The sequence below is a fragment of the Drosophila nasuta genome, chromosome 2L (assembly GCF_023558535.2).
Source record: "Drosophila nasuta strain 15112-1781.00 chromosome 2L, ASM2355853v1, whole genome shotgun sequence".
Lineage (NCBI taxonomy): Eukaryota > Metazoa > Arthropoda > Insecta > Diptera > Drosophilidae > Drosophila > Drosophila nasuta.
The window spans coordinates 11855930-11871374 of record NC_083455.1 but is presented as its reverse complement, the minus strand read 5'-3'; the positions used below and the strand labels follow the sequence as shown (position 1 = coordinate 11871374).

The window sequence follows — 15445 nt, the reverse complement described above, 5'->3', positions numbered from 1 at the left end:
GAAGCAGCTAAAACAGTTCGACGATCGCCCGATCTTCCGTATATACGGCTAAGTATAGACGTTGCTACTTATGACTGTGTATGTGCGTGTGTGTGTGTGTGTGTGGAATGCGCCTGCGTAAGAGGATCATTTGCGGCAAAGTGTGGAGGCAAAAGCCCGACGACGACAACGTCGAAGTCTTTGGTATATTTTGGGCGGCCGATTTTAGCTATATGCTCTTTATATACATATCCCAACACACACAGATCTGTGTATATAGCAAGACAAGAAGACGAGACAAAGCTATAAATATGTACGAAATAAATATATATATGTATACATATATGTTTATGTACGAAATGAAAGTTCTGCTCAGGCAGGCTGAAGGGAGGCGGAGATGTTCTTTTCGTTTGATTCTGTGGATCTTTTTGGGATAGAGTTCGTTCGCTCGGTCGGTCGGGCAGCGCCGGTACAGTTATAACCGGGGGCATCGCGACTCGCCTCGACAGCCGCCAAACAGCCCAAGAATTAATTTGAGAATATTTTTTGCATCCTTTAGTGCATTACCGATTCTGTTCTCGAGCTGTGCAGATCGCCCGATTTCGGTCTGGGCTCGCCGCTTTGTTTATACTATATAATAAATACCAACGCAAAGCAAAGACAATCTGATACAATAAAAAACAACTAAAAAAAGGAGCAATATAAAACTGAAAACAATCTCTGTGATACAAAAAAATGAAAAATTTGGAAAAAATTCAACAAACAATTTAAATGAAAATATAAATATTAAAGGCAAAAGTACATTTAAAAAAAAAACATTGCCGAAATTTATTGCAAACGCGTCAGTGTGCGGTTCAATGTGGAAATTCGGAGAAACGATGGAAATAACTTGATAAAAATGCTGAGAAAAGTTCAGCTATAGTTTTTGGTGGTGTGCACTTTCAAACTCGTCTGTTGCTATTTATGGAGAATGCCGCAAACTGCTATAAATACAACAGAAAAACAGCACAGAAATCGCCAGCATATATGCATATACATATATGTTGTGTGTGAGTGTGTGTGTGTGTGAGTGAGAGGGATAAAGAGAAAGACTATACTATATGAAGAGCTGTGGCATGCATATGGTGAATAATGCGGAGCCCACTTGGCTCATCGCTATTTTCGTGTTTGTTGCGGAAATGTATAGGAAATACTTCAGCTATATAACGGCTTATGCTATATATATAATACACTCATGTATATATGAATATAGCTACGGGTTGAGTGGAGGTGACTTAGTGAAAGTTCCCCGACAGAATTATATAAATTCTAGTCACATTTATTTTTTTTATTTGATACTGAAACTGAAAGTATTTTTTCATCAGTTATATAAGCTCAAGTGACATTAATTTTTCTGTTTAAATATTTCAAAATCCTCATTAATTGTTGACCTTGTTTTAACTTTATGCCATGTATAGGGAAGATGCGAAAAGCCTTATCAGCATTGTTAACATTAACCAAACCATTTGGCGCACAGCTCGTTAATTAATTTCAATTAAAATATGGACACATTAATGGCTATAATAGCATTTAAATAATTAGTTACATGGCCCAAGCCGTAGAATTCTCGCCCTACCACAGAGCATCATCTCTTGCTTTGTAATTCAATGCTATTAATATTCTTTTCACAAGTCTCCCTTTCCATGTTGCGATTTTACTGCCAGTTTTCATGCATTTCGATTATACAGATATTATAATTTAATGAAAGAGCATATAACTTATGCGTAGTGCATTAAAAAAGCACATTAAACGCAATGAGCGTTTTATAAATGCGCTTGATAGACTAAAAGATACCTTGTAGTGGAACTACATATGACATATCTTTTATTAGGATAAGGATAATTATCCTTCAAAGGATAATACGAATAAAGGATATTTTAAATACAAATAACATTTATCGAAACAAAGTTAAAAGTGTTTTGGAATTTGATATGTCAAAAATAAATAATTTTTCTGCCTCTACTTTTATCCTTTTTTTTTGTTTCTTTGCTTTCGAACTTTATTTCCATGATTCAAAGTTACTTGTAAGGAATTCAGATATACTTGTGAATATTTGTTCATATTTTTGTCTTCTAGTGATAGTTGATCTGTTGTATTCCTGTTTCCTTTACAGCGTATTCATTTGATCATGATCACAGTTCACACAGCACACAAATTGCTAATTAAAATGCACAATTGTGAAGCCATTTTTTGCTCGTTTGCCAACTTTGCCTTTTGTCAACACGCAGCGCTGACAACACGTTGACAATTTTCATTACAATTCGATTAAGTTTCATTTGAAAATTCGAAATTGGGCCTGGAAAACGTTAATTGTGAAACATTCACACAGACAGACGCATTTCAATAAAATGGTCGTTTTAATTATGCGTCTATTTATTGACAGATAAAATCGAAAAGATTTACAAATTTAATTTGCCAAATACTTTTGCCAAATGATTATGTTTCAGCGACTCATTTACGATTTGGGATCGGTCTCTTTTGAACTTGCACCTTACGAGGCTTGTGCATTATGCGTCCGGGCACCTCATGAGCTGTCACCTCTTTGGTCCGCTGTGTGGCTTGAGATGAGACCATCGCTGCTGCCACTTCTGTGGCACGTTGTGCAACACGTGCTGCTGGCATAGTTGCTGCCACTTCTCGTGTATCCAGTGAGACACGTTTGGGTTGCGCTGTTTGATTGCTTGAGGTGCGAGGTGTTGCGATTGAGCCGCGCATTGGCGCTTGCTCTGGGGTGGCAGCAAGAATGGGATTGGGAGTGGGAACGAGTGCAGGAGCGGGAACTGGAGCGGCAGCTGTTGGTGGCTCCTCTGCCACAGCCACTGGAGCTGGAGTTGGCTCTGGTTCTGGAGTGGCAGCAACAACTGGAGCAGGCGCAGCTTCTGGCTTGGCAACCGCTTCGGTTTCCTTTGCCTTTGCGGTCTCTGCTTCTTGTTTCTTCCTTAGCGCCGCCTCCTCTTCGGTTTCTTCAGGAATCACACAAAAATTCGGATAAATATGACACAAATCATCTTGTGCGATTTCCGAACCGGGAAAACTGGGCTGAGTGCCACGATGCCCAACCGAGTAGGCAGCACAAATATTCGCCGCATAAATGTGACTCTCGGGATTTAGGTTGGGAAAGCGAAGAATGTGATAGGCCAGGCTGCCCAGAAAAGCATCTCCAGCCCCCGAAGTGTCCGCCAAGTAGCGCACCGGTGCCGCCGGACAATGAATGCAATACTTCGGATCACTTTGAGATAAATGCACAGCACCCAAAGCACCCATCGTTATAATGACACTTTGAGCACCTTTCTCTAACAACTCGCCAGCTGCCGCTTTGGCATCCTGCAACGTCTTGATGTCCTCGCGATCGGTGAGTTGGGCTGCCTCCACCTCGTTGACACACAATATGTTGGCTGCCTGGATCAGTTCGGGTGGCATATCCTTCATGGCAGGCGCTGCATTTAGTATGGAAACTCCTTTGAATAGTTTCAGAGCACAGAGCACAGCTTTGTGATTCGTTTCCAGCTGACAGAGCAACACTTTGGCCGTCTTAAACAGCTTCTTGGCCGCGGAGACATCCTTACTGTTGAGCCTTTGATTAGCACCGGGCAGCACGACGATTGTGTTCTCCGCATTGTCATCCACGTTGATCTGGGCAATGCCCGTCTCTACGCCCTCCAGTTGCTCTACATAATCTGTGTTGATGCCCATTTGTTGCAAGTACTCGTAGTAAATGCTGCCCAAATCATCCTGTCCGAGTTTGGCAATCAAAGCGCAGTTGGCCCCCAATTTGGCAGCTGCCATACATTGATTTGCCCCCTTGCCGCCAAAGCATTGCTCTCTGTACATGGCTTGGAGTGTTTCACCCGGCTTGGGCAGCTCATTGAGATAACTGCGATCGCTTAACATGCAAATGAAATCAACTCTCAAGTCTTTACTCACGTTATGTAGTCCATGTTGATGGATCCAAAGACCAACACTTCAATGGGGCCATTGTCCTTCGGCGGCGGAGGCGGCTGCTCCGTTGTCTGTGGTTGGTGATGTGCTCCTCTCTTAGTTCTCGACATTTGGTGTAAAGCACTCGATTTGAATCTCAACCACCAAGACCTGAAACTCACAACGGTGTTGTGATACCTGATCTTGGTCAGCTTTAAAACAGATTGCATTTTTGAATTTAATACTTTTAAAAATTTTAAACAACTGACAACTTACCGATCCTAAATTGACTTAATTTATTTCATTTTCAATTTGATTTTCTTGTCAATTTAAATATTAATTAGAGCTGCTTGCCAAAGATGAAAATGACTTTTGTTGTTCCTCAGCTTCTATATTCTTAGAGTTGAAGCAAGACTTGAGATCACTTGTCTCAAATATAATAAATAAATTAAAGAATGTCTTCAAAAATTTAAACCAAATGAGAAATCGTTTATAAATTTAGTTTGCCATTAAGTTACCAAATTTATCTCAAAATATTTTATAGAAAATTTTAGATGGCTTTTCAGAAATACTTGTCGATATTTTCAGCCAATTTCTATATATAAAATAAATATTCTAATTAATTAAACGTATCGAAATGATATCAAAGGTTTCATAGGAAATTATTAAATTTGTCTGAACTAAAATTTTAAAATATTTCTCAAATATATTTGTAGATATTTGCGGACGTTACATTTTCTATGTAATAAACAAATACTAAAATTTATTAAATGATTAAATTTAAATCATATAATTTTTTTTGTGATATATTTAACAAAAAAAAATTCAAATAGTTTCTCATAAATACTTGTAGATATTTTTAGCCAATTACATGCGTATTCAACTTTATTAAATTATCAAAATTATATGAAGAGTTTCAAAGGATATTATTAAATATTTCTGAACTTAAATTTTAAATAGTTTCTCAGAAATATTTGTAAACATTTGCAAAGTATTGAACACAAATCACAAATGTATAACTTACTAAAATTTAACTCGTAGGAAATTATTAAATTTGTAAAAAAAGAAATTATAAAAGAGTTTCTCAGAAATATTTGTCAATACTTTCAGACAATCTCGGGGACATTTTCTACGTATAGAACGAATATTCAATATTTTAAGAGATTTTACAACTTTGACTTGAAGTAGTCGCAATTAGTGCTAAGCGTGTAAATTGCGAATGCAATTTGATATCCGTTGCGACGAACGGTTTTTGGGATTGAGAGGGCTGTAACACATATGATTAACATTTGACATTCCTTGCTGTGCTGTTTATTTGTTGTAAAACAGAAGAACGCACACCACATGGCAGAGTTTGTCTGCCTTTTGGTACACTTAAGGCGGCAACGGGGACATGGGAAAACGCCTGCAGCGACTGCAGATTGCATCCATGTGCCACATCCTGCTGCAACTCAGAGTCAAAGTCGAACTCGAACTCAAACTCGAGAACTCGCGATGCATTTGCAGTCCGCGTGGGTATTGCCACAATGTGCTTCAAGTAGGTAAAAACTACAGCGATGATGCACCACATGGTGGCAGTTGTAGTTGTAATTGTAGTTGTAATTGTGCCTGGCTTGGCCGCGACTTGACCTGCAAAGCGGATCGGGTCGACTGCGACGCTTCATGTGGGTCCTCGAATTTAATTTTAGGCACCTATATAAACGTCTGTTTACAATGCGCTTAGATGACAGTCGCATTTGTCAGTGCGCGCCGTTAAGTTGTGACTCAGCAGCTCAGCTCAGCTTCAGTTTCCATTTGCAAATGTCTTTTTGACAGTTTTGTTCGAATCTCGAATATGTGAATATCGGTTTTAAGTTCGACTTTGAGTTGTGTTCCTAAATCGAAATTGCAGTCGCGGATTTTGTTTTGCTGAGCGCATATTTCGCGTGCGGAATGTGACCAGAAAAAAGACTTATATCAAAAATACACACAAAAAACTCGAAATGTAAAGGAAAAAATCGTTTAAGCGCAAAACTAAAGCCCTGGCCATGGCGTGTTTGAGGGGGGAGGCGGGCAGCGATGCGCGGTGTTCGGTGTTCGGGCTTTGGCCATGTGGTGCAAAATATGCGCATAAAAAACAAAGTCGAAAAACAACAAGAGCAACAACAACATCAACTACAACAACAAAAAGGGCGCAATTTTATTGCGGGCGCCACTTCGTGCCCCAAACACATACACACACACATACACACATTCGTAGTGGCAACTGCAAGTCGAGCAACACAACAAAAAGCAGCAGCAAAAAAGTTTATGAATTTTTTGTGCAGGCGCGTGAAAGATGCAAAAAAAATAAAGAGAAATAAAAGAAATACACACAAAAACAAAAGCAGATACACGACGAAGGGCAGCGTTCCCTACTTCCGCCCCCTGGCTTCCCTTTCACGCCCCCTTCAACAGCCGCACAGTCACATATAAACACACTTCAGTGCGCTTAAAAATTGCTTTATTGCAGTTGGACTATAAAAACGCACGGCAAAAAGTATTAAACCTCAACTCACCTCACCGAGTCCCCCCCCTCTCGCAACACGGCCAGCGGAAAATTCAACGCAAAACAGGAAAATTTTGCAAGCCACAAGCAAAGTCGGAGTCATGGCGGTTGCAAGATGCAAAAGGAGGATCCAAAGGATTTAGTTCTAAATAATAAAATGAACAAAAACAATGCAAGGACCATAAATGCAAACACTCTTGTTCTGATAGCTTTGGGCTAAGAATTGTCGTCCAGCAGTCGACAAAAAAGGCGACAACTAGGAACATTTGGTTTGCCAACAGTTTGGCAACTTTTTGTGATGCAATTACATTTGCCATTGTCATTATTTATGTGTGAATCAGCAGAGAACATAACAGAACAGAGCAGACAACAACAATTTAAGAGGGAGTATAACAACAACAATATGTGATGCATGTTATGGTAATGGTAATGGTTTTTAAATAGCCTTTGTGAGTTCCATGCTTCCTTGCATTCAATAGTATATAAACAATCATATGGAATGTAAAGAAGTATGGAGCGAAATCTGGCGAAACATCATGAAAATCCACAGAGCAATAAAAATCTGCAATGTGCAGTGTGTAAACTGTATTTAAGTGCAATTATTTTTAAGTTTTCATTAACAAAGAGGCGGTAAAACGTTGTGCTACTAACAATACTAAATAGTAAGGATTTATTTTTAGTTTAATATTGTGTCGAATACATAAAATAATAATGTTATTTTAAAATTGTTATTATATTGTTTAAATTTCCGCGAATTTTTTTTAATTTAAAAAAAGATAACAGATAACTTGTCCCTGGAGTAAGCTGAAATCGAGTATTGAATAATAATTAGTTAAACAGTTGAAACTAAATAGCTTTAAGTGGAGACTTTTCTGGAGATGTAGGAAGAGGTTCAAATATAATACTTATTTTGTACTAAAACTTATACTTTACGAAACAAGAAACAAAATATATTAATGTATTGTAAGTAATGAATAATAATTTGTTGAACAGCTGAAACTAAATATATTTTGTATAAAGTTTTTTGGGAATCTTGGAAGTACGTTTGAATTTAAATAGTTCTCAGTGGTTTAAAAATAATAAAACAATACTAAAATCATGCAAAGGTATAAAAATGTATATACTACAATTTATACTCAAAGGAAAAATGTTATAGTTAATAGACAACACAGCCGGATAACAAAAAAATACAATTCACAACTCTTGTTCATTACTTCGAATCGAAAAAGTTGATCGCTTGAAGATGTATTTGAATTTTTTTATAAAGTTGTTTTTTGGATGATAGCCAAGTTTTTCCTATAGCAAAGGAAAATTTGTCACTTCTAAGTTTTATTTCTTAAGTCTATTAACTAGGTGTTCATACAGCTGTAAAGGCTGAAAGAATACATATATTATACATATATACATTAAGCTGTTACACAAATTTCCTGTTGGCATAAAGCTATAATACCCTGCTAACCAACGTAGTACCGGGTGTTCGAATAAGTATATTTCATATATTTTGTTGGCAGGTTAAAAATAGCGAAATGATCGGCAAACATTTTCAAATATTTCCACATGGGATAAGTATTTCTGTATATGAATGTTTGTATGTGTGGATGTCTGCTTAACATGCGTTCGCGTATCGCATTTCATTGTATCTATTGGAATTTGTGTGTTTATAAATAAATTTCAAGTGGGCGAGCAGACAAAATGTTTGTGCGTTAGTTAAACATAATATAAATATGAACTTACAGTCTGTACGAGCAACAGCAAGAGCCAGAAGAGGAGGACGAGGAGGAGGATGGCGCCCAGTTCGAATGGCAGTTAAGCACACGGCAACAACTAAGCCTCAAACATGTGTAGCAAAGTGGATTTACCAAGCTGAAATTATCACTGAACTTCGCAAGCCAACCTTATGTGTGTGAGTGTGGGTGGAAGGTGGGAGCCATGAGAGAGAGAGAGAAACTATGAGAGAGACTATGAGGCACATGTGGCGCCAGGCGACGCACCGCTTGCTGCCGTCGGTGGCTATAACTTAATGCAATTAATATGCAAAATCGTGACATTGTATGGGGATGGGTAGGGTATGGGCGTAAGGAGCTGGACGTGCACAGCATGTGCGGAACGATGCAGTCAGCCAGGTTCAGAGTCAGGTTCAGGTTCGTGTGCAGCAACAGTAAACGAATATCCACTGGCAGTTGTAGTCTCCTCATCATCATGATTATCATCATCATCGTTGTCGTTGTCGTTGTCCTGAAGCTCTGTCTCATCCACATGCTCATCCACATTCTCATGCTCATCCTCATTCTCATCGTTGTCGTTGGCAGAGCGCATTAAAAACACAACGGCGAAGGCAAAGTGCGCCAAATTGATGAGCGTCACGTGCGTTTTGCTCACTTTCTGCCACGCCTGCAGCTGGTGGTGTCGTTCACCATGTGTGTGTGTGTGTTAGGTGTGTTTGTGTATGCGTGTAAGTAGTGTGGGTGTGCTGCTCTGTTACTGTCAGTACTGCCAATTTAGCGGGTTTTCGACACAGCTTTTCCAATATTTTGAAATTTGAATTGCTTAATTTGGTAATTAAAAAAACTTTGTAATTTAGCTTTTTGCTTCGGATTTTTCAAAGACTCGTGGAAAAAAGAAATACTTTTTTATTTGGGGCGTTGTTCAATCAGCATTTTTTCTATATATTTTATTCAAAATATTATTTTTTGTGGCATTATTGACTTTTTTGATATCAACTTAAAATGTATGCAAATAGAATTATTTAATTAAAGGATTCGTGTTTAAAGGTTTTAAGGACAATTGTTCCATTTTTTCTAGACATTTTAAGTACTATTTTTTATGGAGCGTAATCAAGATGACAACAATAATTATATTATTAGGGGATATTATATTATATATTGTAAACTAAAAAATAGAAAGCATGTGTAAATTAATAAAAAAAAAATTTCTGTTTCTCGGTTTTTATTGTATATTAAGATTCAATTTTGAATTCATAATTTTTTTTATATTTGTGTATATTTATATTTTCAATTATACTTAGTACTTTTATGCTAAATTTTTGGCATTATTCGCGATTATTTTTAAATGATGTAATTTTTTACTTTTTGCGATCATCGTGACTTTATAAATTGGCATTACTTAACTAAACTAATTTTCAATATATCTTTTACGCATTTATTTTATTAATTTCAGTGGAAAACTTATTCTTTATTTGGTATAATATATAGTAATATGATGAATAAAAGTTAGAAGTTTTTCGAGTATAGTTAAGTTGGATATTCGGTTGGCTTTTCAGTTGGCTTTAATCTAGCCTTTACTGCTAGTCAACAATGAGTGCAGCTGCCACACTTCTGCTCTGTATTATATGCAGTTCCTTTTTAGTTTTTTCTTCTTTGGGGAAAAATCGTAAAAGTAAACAGAGCATGTGCTGTACTCCAGTGTCAGTGGCTACCTCTCATTCCCCCCTTTCGCCTAACCACCCACCGTTGCACGAGTTGCATGCATGCCATAAAGCGCTTAATTTTTTCTTCGTGCGCGCAATTTCTACAAGGTGAAAAATATGGCAGAGCTTTACAGGTGGGGAGGAAATGTTACTTTAATTTGCACTCTACTTATTTGCCCCAAGCATATGAGCAATCATGTTCCACTTGCCACATGTTGCCACATTTTTTTGGGGCACTGCTTAAAGTCGCTAAGCAAGAATGCTTTGAGTACTCAATGGCAGCAGACTGCTGCTGACCCACATTAGCCGCAAAAGCTGACCAGACGACGACAAGCAGCTCAGCAGCTGTTCCAGTTTGTTGCCACGCCCCCCAGCCCCAGCTCCAGCTCGGTTGTATGCGAGCAGCATTAAATATTTTGATGGCGCCCACAAAATGGCAAATTAGTTTCAATTAAATAATGTTGTCGCAATTTAGACACAGCAGACAACTGCCCCCCAAAAAGGGAGCCCAGGACCAACCACACTCATCTCCTGCTGCCACTTGCCACATCCTGAACACAGCGAGCGGATAAAGGGAGATGCTGAGAGGGGGCAGTCTCTGTCTACATGTTCTCAGTTCATGCATAACGCAAATGTTGGGAATGCTAAGCGCCGCAAGGAGCAGCAGCAACAACTCCATGGAAGGACAGCATCCTTGTCCCAGCATGTCCATGCAATAACGATTGTGGATTCAACATAATGCCCTCATAATTACTGCACACACGCCTCAGAAATTGAGGTTCTCTGCGCTGGCTCGATGCTCCGCTGGCCAATGAGTTGACAGTACACGACTCTTCTCTCTGCCCCAGACTCCGCTTCCACTTTGTGCTTTGCCCCTGAGGCACAGCAAAATGGCAGAGCTACAGTTTCGGTCTCGGGGCTGCAATTTGCATTAAATGTGCGCTTTGTGTTATTAATTTCGAGTGTTCTCATTTCTCATTAAAATACACGCAACATTTATGAAATTAATATTTGCCTGCCACCAAATGGGGCACTCGAAATGTATGTGGCAACCACAAAGAAATTATAAAATAAAAAGAAAAAAAATAACGTAACCTTGTGACTTCAAAATGTCCAACAGCAAGATTTGAAAAAAGAATGAAAATATGAAAAATGTGCAATACATAAATTTGCATAATTTTCTTTGTGGACTCGATTCACTTGTTATAAATTAAAAGCCTTGAAAACGCGGGTGAGTGACGGCTTTTATTTATTAGAGACCAGCTTGTGAACTGAATTTCAATTCAGATGCGGAAGAACGCGTTGGGAAAGAGAAAGTTAAATGATTTATTTTTTATTAGAACCGTCAATAAACAAAGAAAATACTTTTTGCTGCTAGTTTTCTTGTAATAAATAAATTTTAAATACCCAATACTCAAATTTATATTTATTATTTTAATATTTATTGAATTATGAGTTATTCGAGTAAAATAAATTAGTATTAAATGTAATCAATATTTATATTTATATTAGCTTTTATTAGATATTAGCAATTTGCTTAAGAGGTGAATGTGTTAAGGCCAAACTAAATTCATACTTCTTTTGTGACTACTTTGTGTTGATAATGTTAATTATAGGGAAATGTATGTAACAGGAAGAAGGAGTCATCTTCGATTCTATAAAGTATTTATGTATATACTTGCCATGTCCGTCCATATGAAGCACATAATCTTAGAGCAATAATTATTTTACTACAGCACTTGCTACGTTTGCACAGAGATAAAGTTTATTTTAAATACTTGTCACGCCCACTTTAGTTTGTTCTCTATATATTGAATGTATATGATTTTATTTAATATAAGTGGCGGACTAATATTAACTTTGAATTTTATTTAGTAGTTGAAACAACTATCAGGTATCTATTTTATTACGAACAATTGGCTATCGAAATCAAACAACTATCGAAATTATGTATGCCAAAGCGAAATATGTGCATAATTGAATGCTCGTAAATAATTTGGCATGCTAAACTGCCGCAGTAAACAACTATAATACTCCATATAAAAATAAATGAAAAAAAAAAAAATGGACAACGAAAACAGTAGAAAAAATAATTGAATGAAATTAATATTTATAACGTAATTTTTGGTTGATTTGGTTTTGCACTTGGTCGCATTTAGTCAACACAAACGAAAGAGAAGGAGATGTAAAGAGGGAGAAGTGATGTGCTTCATGCAACATGATAGAACTTGACAAACATAACATGCACATAAGTTGTACTAGTATTTATTTATTATTGTCCATAAAGTTGTAATACATGCGTTTACTCCCCATTAATTTATTTACTTACTACACATATTTTATTTTTTTTTTTTTGCTGCACTTGTTGTGGTTTTTGCCTGTTGTCGTTGTTGTTGTTGTTGTATTTGTTGTCGATTGTTTGACAAATTTGCATTTTGTTTTGCGGTTTCGCAATTCGCATAAATCAATTGAATGTTCTATGCACGCAAGAAAGAGACGGACAACGAGGGCTGAAGCGAGAGAGAGTATCATATTTCTAATTATGTTTACAGCGTTTTTAGTTTATTTAATTTATGCAAATTGTTTGCTTCCCAAAGTACTCCCAATCCCTTGTTTCTCCCATTTACTACACCCAGCCATGCTCTGATTAATTGTTTTGCGGCTGCTCACATTTTTTGCCATTTATCTTGCGCTGCTTTTGTTTAAATTTATACTGGAAAAAATAGAACGCATTGCGTCGTATTTTAAGTGGAAATTTAATTAGGCAATATAAAAGGTACCCAAAATATTAGCTATTAATATTAATGTGTTCGCTTAAATGTTAGCGACAGTTTATACGATTTAATTATAGATTAGATTTGGTATTTAGTTTTAAATACCCTGTGAATGAACGATTCATGAACTAGGAACATGCTACTGAATTCAATGCATAATATCTAGATCATTATTTGTTAAAGTGATTAAATGGGTTACAGCTAAAGTGTCTTAAAAAGCTAATTAATTTCGGAATATTCGAAAAGAGGATTATTTAAAGCCTTGTGTGGAGCCTTCGATTGTTGATATTAGATTGTGCGTCCATTGTGTCAACAAATTCTATTGTTATTATTAAATGCATAATTTTGAGATCATAATCTGTCTATGAAACTAATTAAAAGGTTTAAGAAATCCCAGCCAAAGCGAACTTAATTAATTTCTGAATATTTTAAAAGAGGATTTTTTAAAATCTGTCTTGTTATAAACGCATTCAAGCCTTTGACAATTGTTATTAGATGCTATTGCTTAGCGCACATTATTGCGACTAATAATAATAATTTCTACATAATTATCTATCTATAAAATTGATTAATATGGTTATGAAATCCTATATTATCTTTGTCTTAAAAACCTAATTATTTTCCGAATATTCTAAAAGAGGATTATTTAAAATATCTCACTTAGAGTATCTGCTAGTTATAAGCGCATTCAAACCTTCGACAGTCGTTATTAAATGCCATTGTTTAGCGCCCATTGTGCCGACAAATTGTATTACAATACTTGATTAAACTAATTTGAAGAGCCAGGTCTAGTTTATTAGGGCAATTAATGGAGCAGCTTTGTGTTGCAAATGGTAATACAATTTGGGAAGCAGTCGTCAAGAGGGGCAGAGGGGAAGAAATAGATAGCGAGCATGCAATATGCGCAGTTTACTATTAATTGGAATCATCTTTTAATTGCTGTATTAAGGACGCCATATAAGTACACAGCACAGCACACACATACATACACGCAGACACACACATAAGCGTACGCATACATGGACAAGCAATTACGCATGAAGACGGTATTTAGTTGAAATTGATTGCACACGAAAGAGACAGTTGATTGGATTGGATATGGAGCATAGTTATGCAAGCAAAACATCAATGCATTCAGGTGTTGAAGTGTCTGTGTGTGTTCTTGGTTTCTCAGTGTGTGGGTGTACACTCAATTAGACAGAACTGACAGTTGAACAAAATACATAGAGCATCATCAGGTTAGCCAAAATGTGTTCTGTGCTGCATTTGACAACAATTTTCTCAGTTAATTGCCAAACTCTGTTTCTTGAACTGCAAACTCACGCAAATGTGTTCTCATAAACAAGAAACTAGTTGGGTATTTAACGAATAGATGAATGCTTAAACAAAAGTTTGCTTAAGTCGATCAGTTGAAAGCTGCTTATGCTAAGTGAAAACTTCAGTGGAAATTAATTTTCAAAGTGAAAATTATTCTCTTCATATGGTGTTTATATGTTAGATTAAAGCAGAATCTCTTTGCCAAAGATGCGAAGTTGAAAGCTGCTTACTTAAAGAGAAATCTCAGTTGGAAATTGATTTTCAGAATGCTGCCACAATGAAACTGTGCCAAATGCTGTGCTTCACTGCAGCATAGAGCAATTATTAATGCAAAACAGCAAATTGCTCAAATGTCCGTGCAAGTGTGTGAGTGTTGTGTGTGTGTGTGTGTGTGTGTGTGTGTGTGTGTGTGTGGAGGCGTGAGAGGGTGTGGGTGTGAGTCGTTAGGTGGTTGAGTGGGCTGTCCAGTAAAAGCCTTGTAGAGCCTTGGAGAGCTCCATTTATTACGGTATTTATGTGGCACGTAAATCATGTGTACAAATGGATTGGAATTAATAAATGAGTCTACAGAAACAACAACAACAATAGCAGCAGCTGTAGTGGCCAGCTTCGAAAATAAAAGCGAGTGAAAAGCGACGGAGATGGAGAAAAAAGTACGCGTCGGAAATTATGAAAAAGCTTGTATGCTGCCAAAGCCAAGCGCCCTGAAAAGTATGCTATAATAAATTGCATTATTTAACTGCAGACACACACATAGACAGACGGACACTCACACAAATGAAGATTCCCAAGAAGTGAACACAAAGTCAGTAATTCGATTTTAAATGCAATTTCTGTTGTTTGTTGTTGCCGTTGCAGCCGTTGCATATTTTATGTTAATTAAACTTGTTGCAACGACTTGTTGTGCTTCTATCCGCAGCAGGTGTAGCGTAGCGAGTGTATGTGTGTGTGAGTGCCGTTACTTGAAACCAATTACGTTGCAAGCATACGCACACTGAGCTGCCCAGAGAGACTCATACATACTGACAGTTTGTTACGCTGCTTAATTCCTCTCTCAACTCACCAACTTCTTCAGCCCTGTTAAGCCTCTCCTCCCCTCTCCATGCCTCGCTCATTCTATGTACTATCCTCGTTTGCTACTTCGTTAGTTAGTTTTGACGTGGAGCTGTGAACAGTGAGCTGCGGGACGCTCCAAGCGTGAAATAACTTCCGTTGCGAATTTTATGTTCGCTGCAAATTTTTATTCACAAAATGCACAATGCGCAGATACCAAACATCAGTATGAGTGTATAAGTTCACTCACATACATATAGGTTTGTCCGTATGTTACATAGTTTTGAATGCTGCGTTTGCACTTTGTACTGCAGTTTTTCCTTTGCCTTTGCTTCTGCTCTGTTGCTGTCATTCACTTGGTGGCGAATGTGTTTTAATGAGCTTCAAATTATGATGCGGGCACCATCAGCG

At 37.3% G+C, this 15445-nt stretch overlaps 1 protein-coding gene across 2 annotated transcripts; it reads right to left on the bottom strand.

Moving 5' to 3' along the window:
• Positions 1 to 2373: 2373 nt before the first annotated feature.
• On the bottom strand, positions 2374 to 4307 carry LOC132798411 (ribokinase). Of its 2 annotated transcripts, XM_060810263.1 has the most exons (3): positions 4213 to 4307; positions 3943 to 4148; positions 2374 to 3892 (listed from the first exon to the last, which is right to left on the bottom strand). In XM_060810263.1, exons 2-3 carry the CDS (start codon positions 4065 to 4067, stop codon positions 2470 to 2472), a joined length of 1548 nt encoding a protein of 515 aa, XP_060666246.1. In that variant the 5' UTR covers positions 4068 to 4148; positions 4213 to 4307; the 3' UTR covers positions 2374 to 2469. The 2 variants fall into 2 exon arrangements, with proteins under 2 accessions (XP_060666246.1, XP_060666245.1); XM_060810262.1 differs by lacking the exon at positions 4213 to 4307 and having other exon boundaries at positions 3943 to 4191.
• Positions 4308 to 15445: the final 11138 nt, after the last annotated feature.

What these genes read in the sequence shown, in the direction of transcription:
- LOC132798411 (XM_060810262.1), bottom strand. Translation starts at nt 4,166, where the DNA reads ATGCAATCTGTTTTAAAGCTGACCAAGATCAGGTATCACAACACCGTT. An exon ending in ATCAACATGGACTACATAAC is followed by an intron (nt 3,893 to 3,942) that starts GTGAGTAAAGAC and finishes AAGCGATCGCAG; the next exon opens with TTATCTCAATGAGCTGCCCA.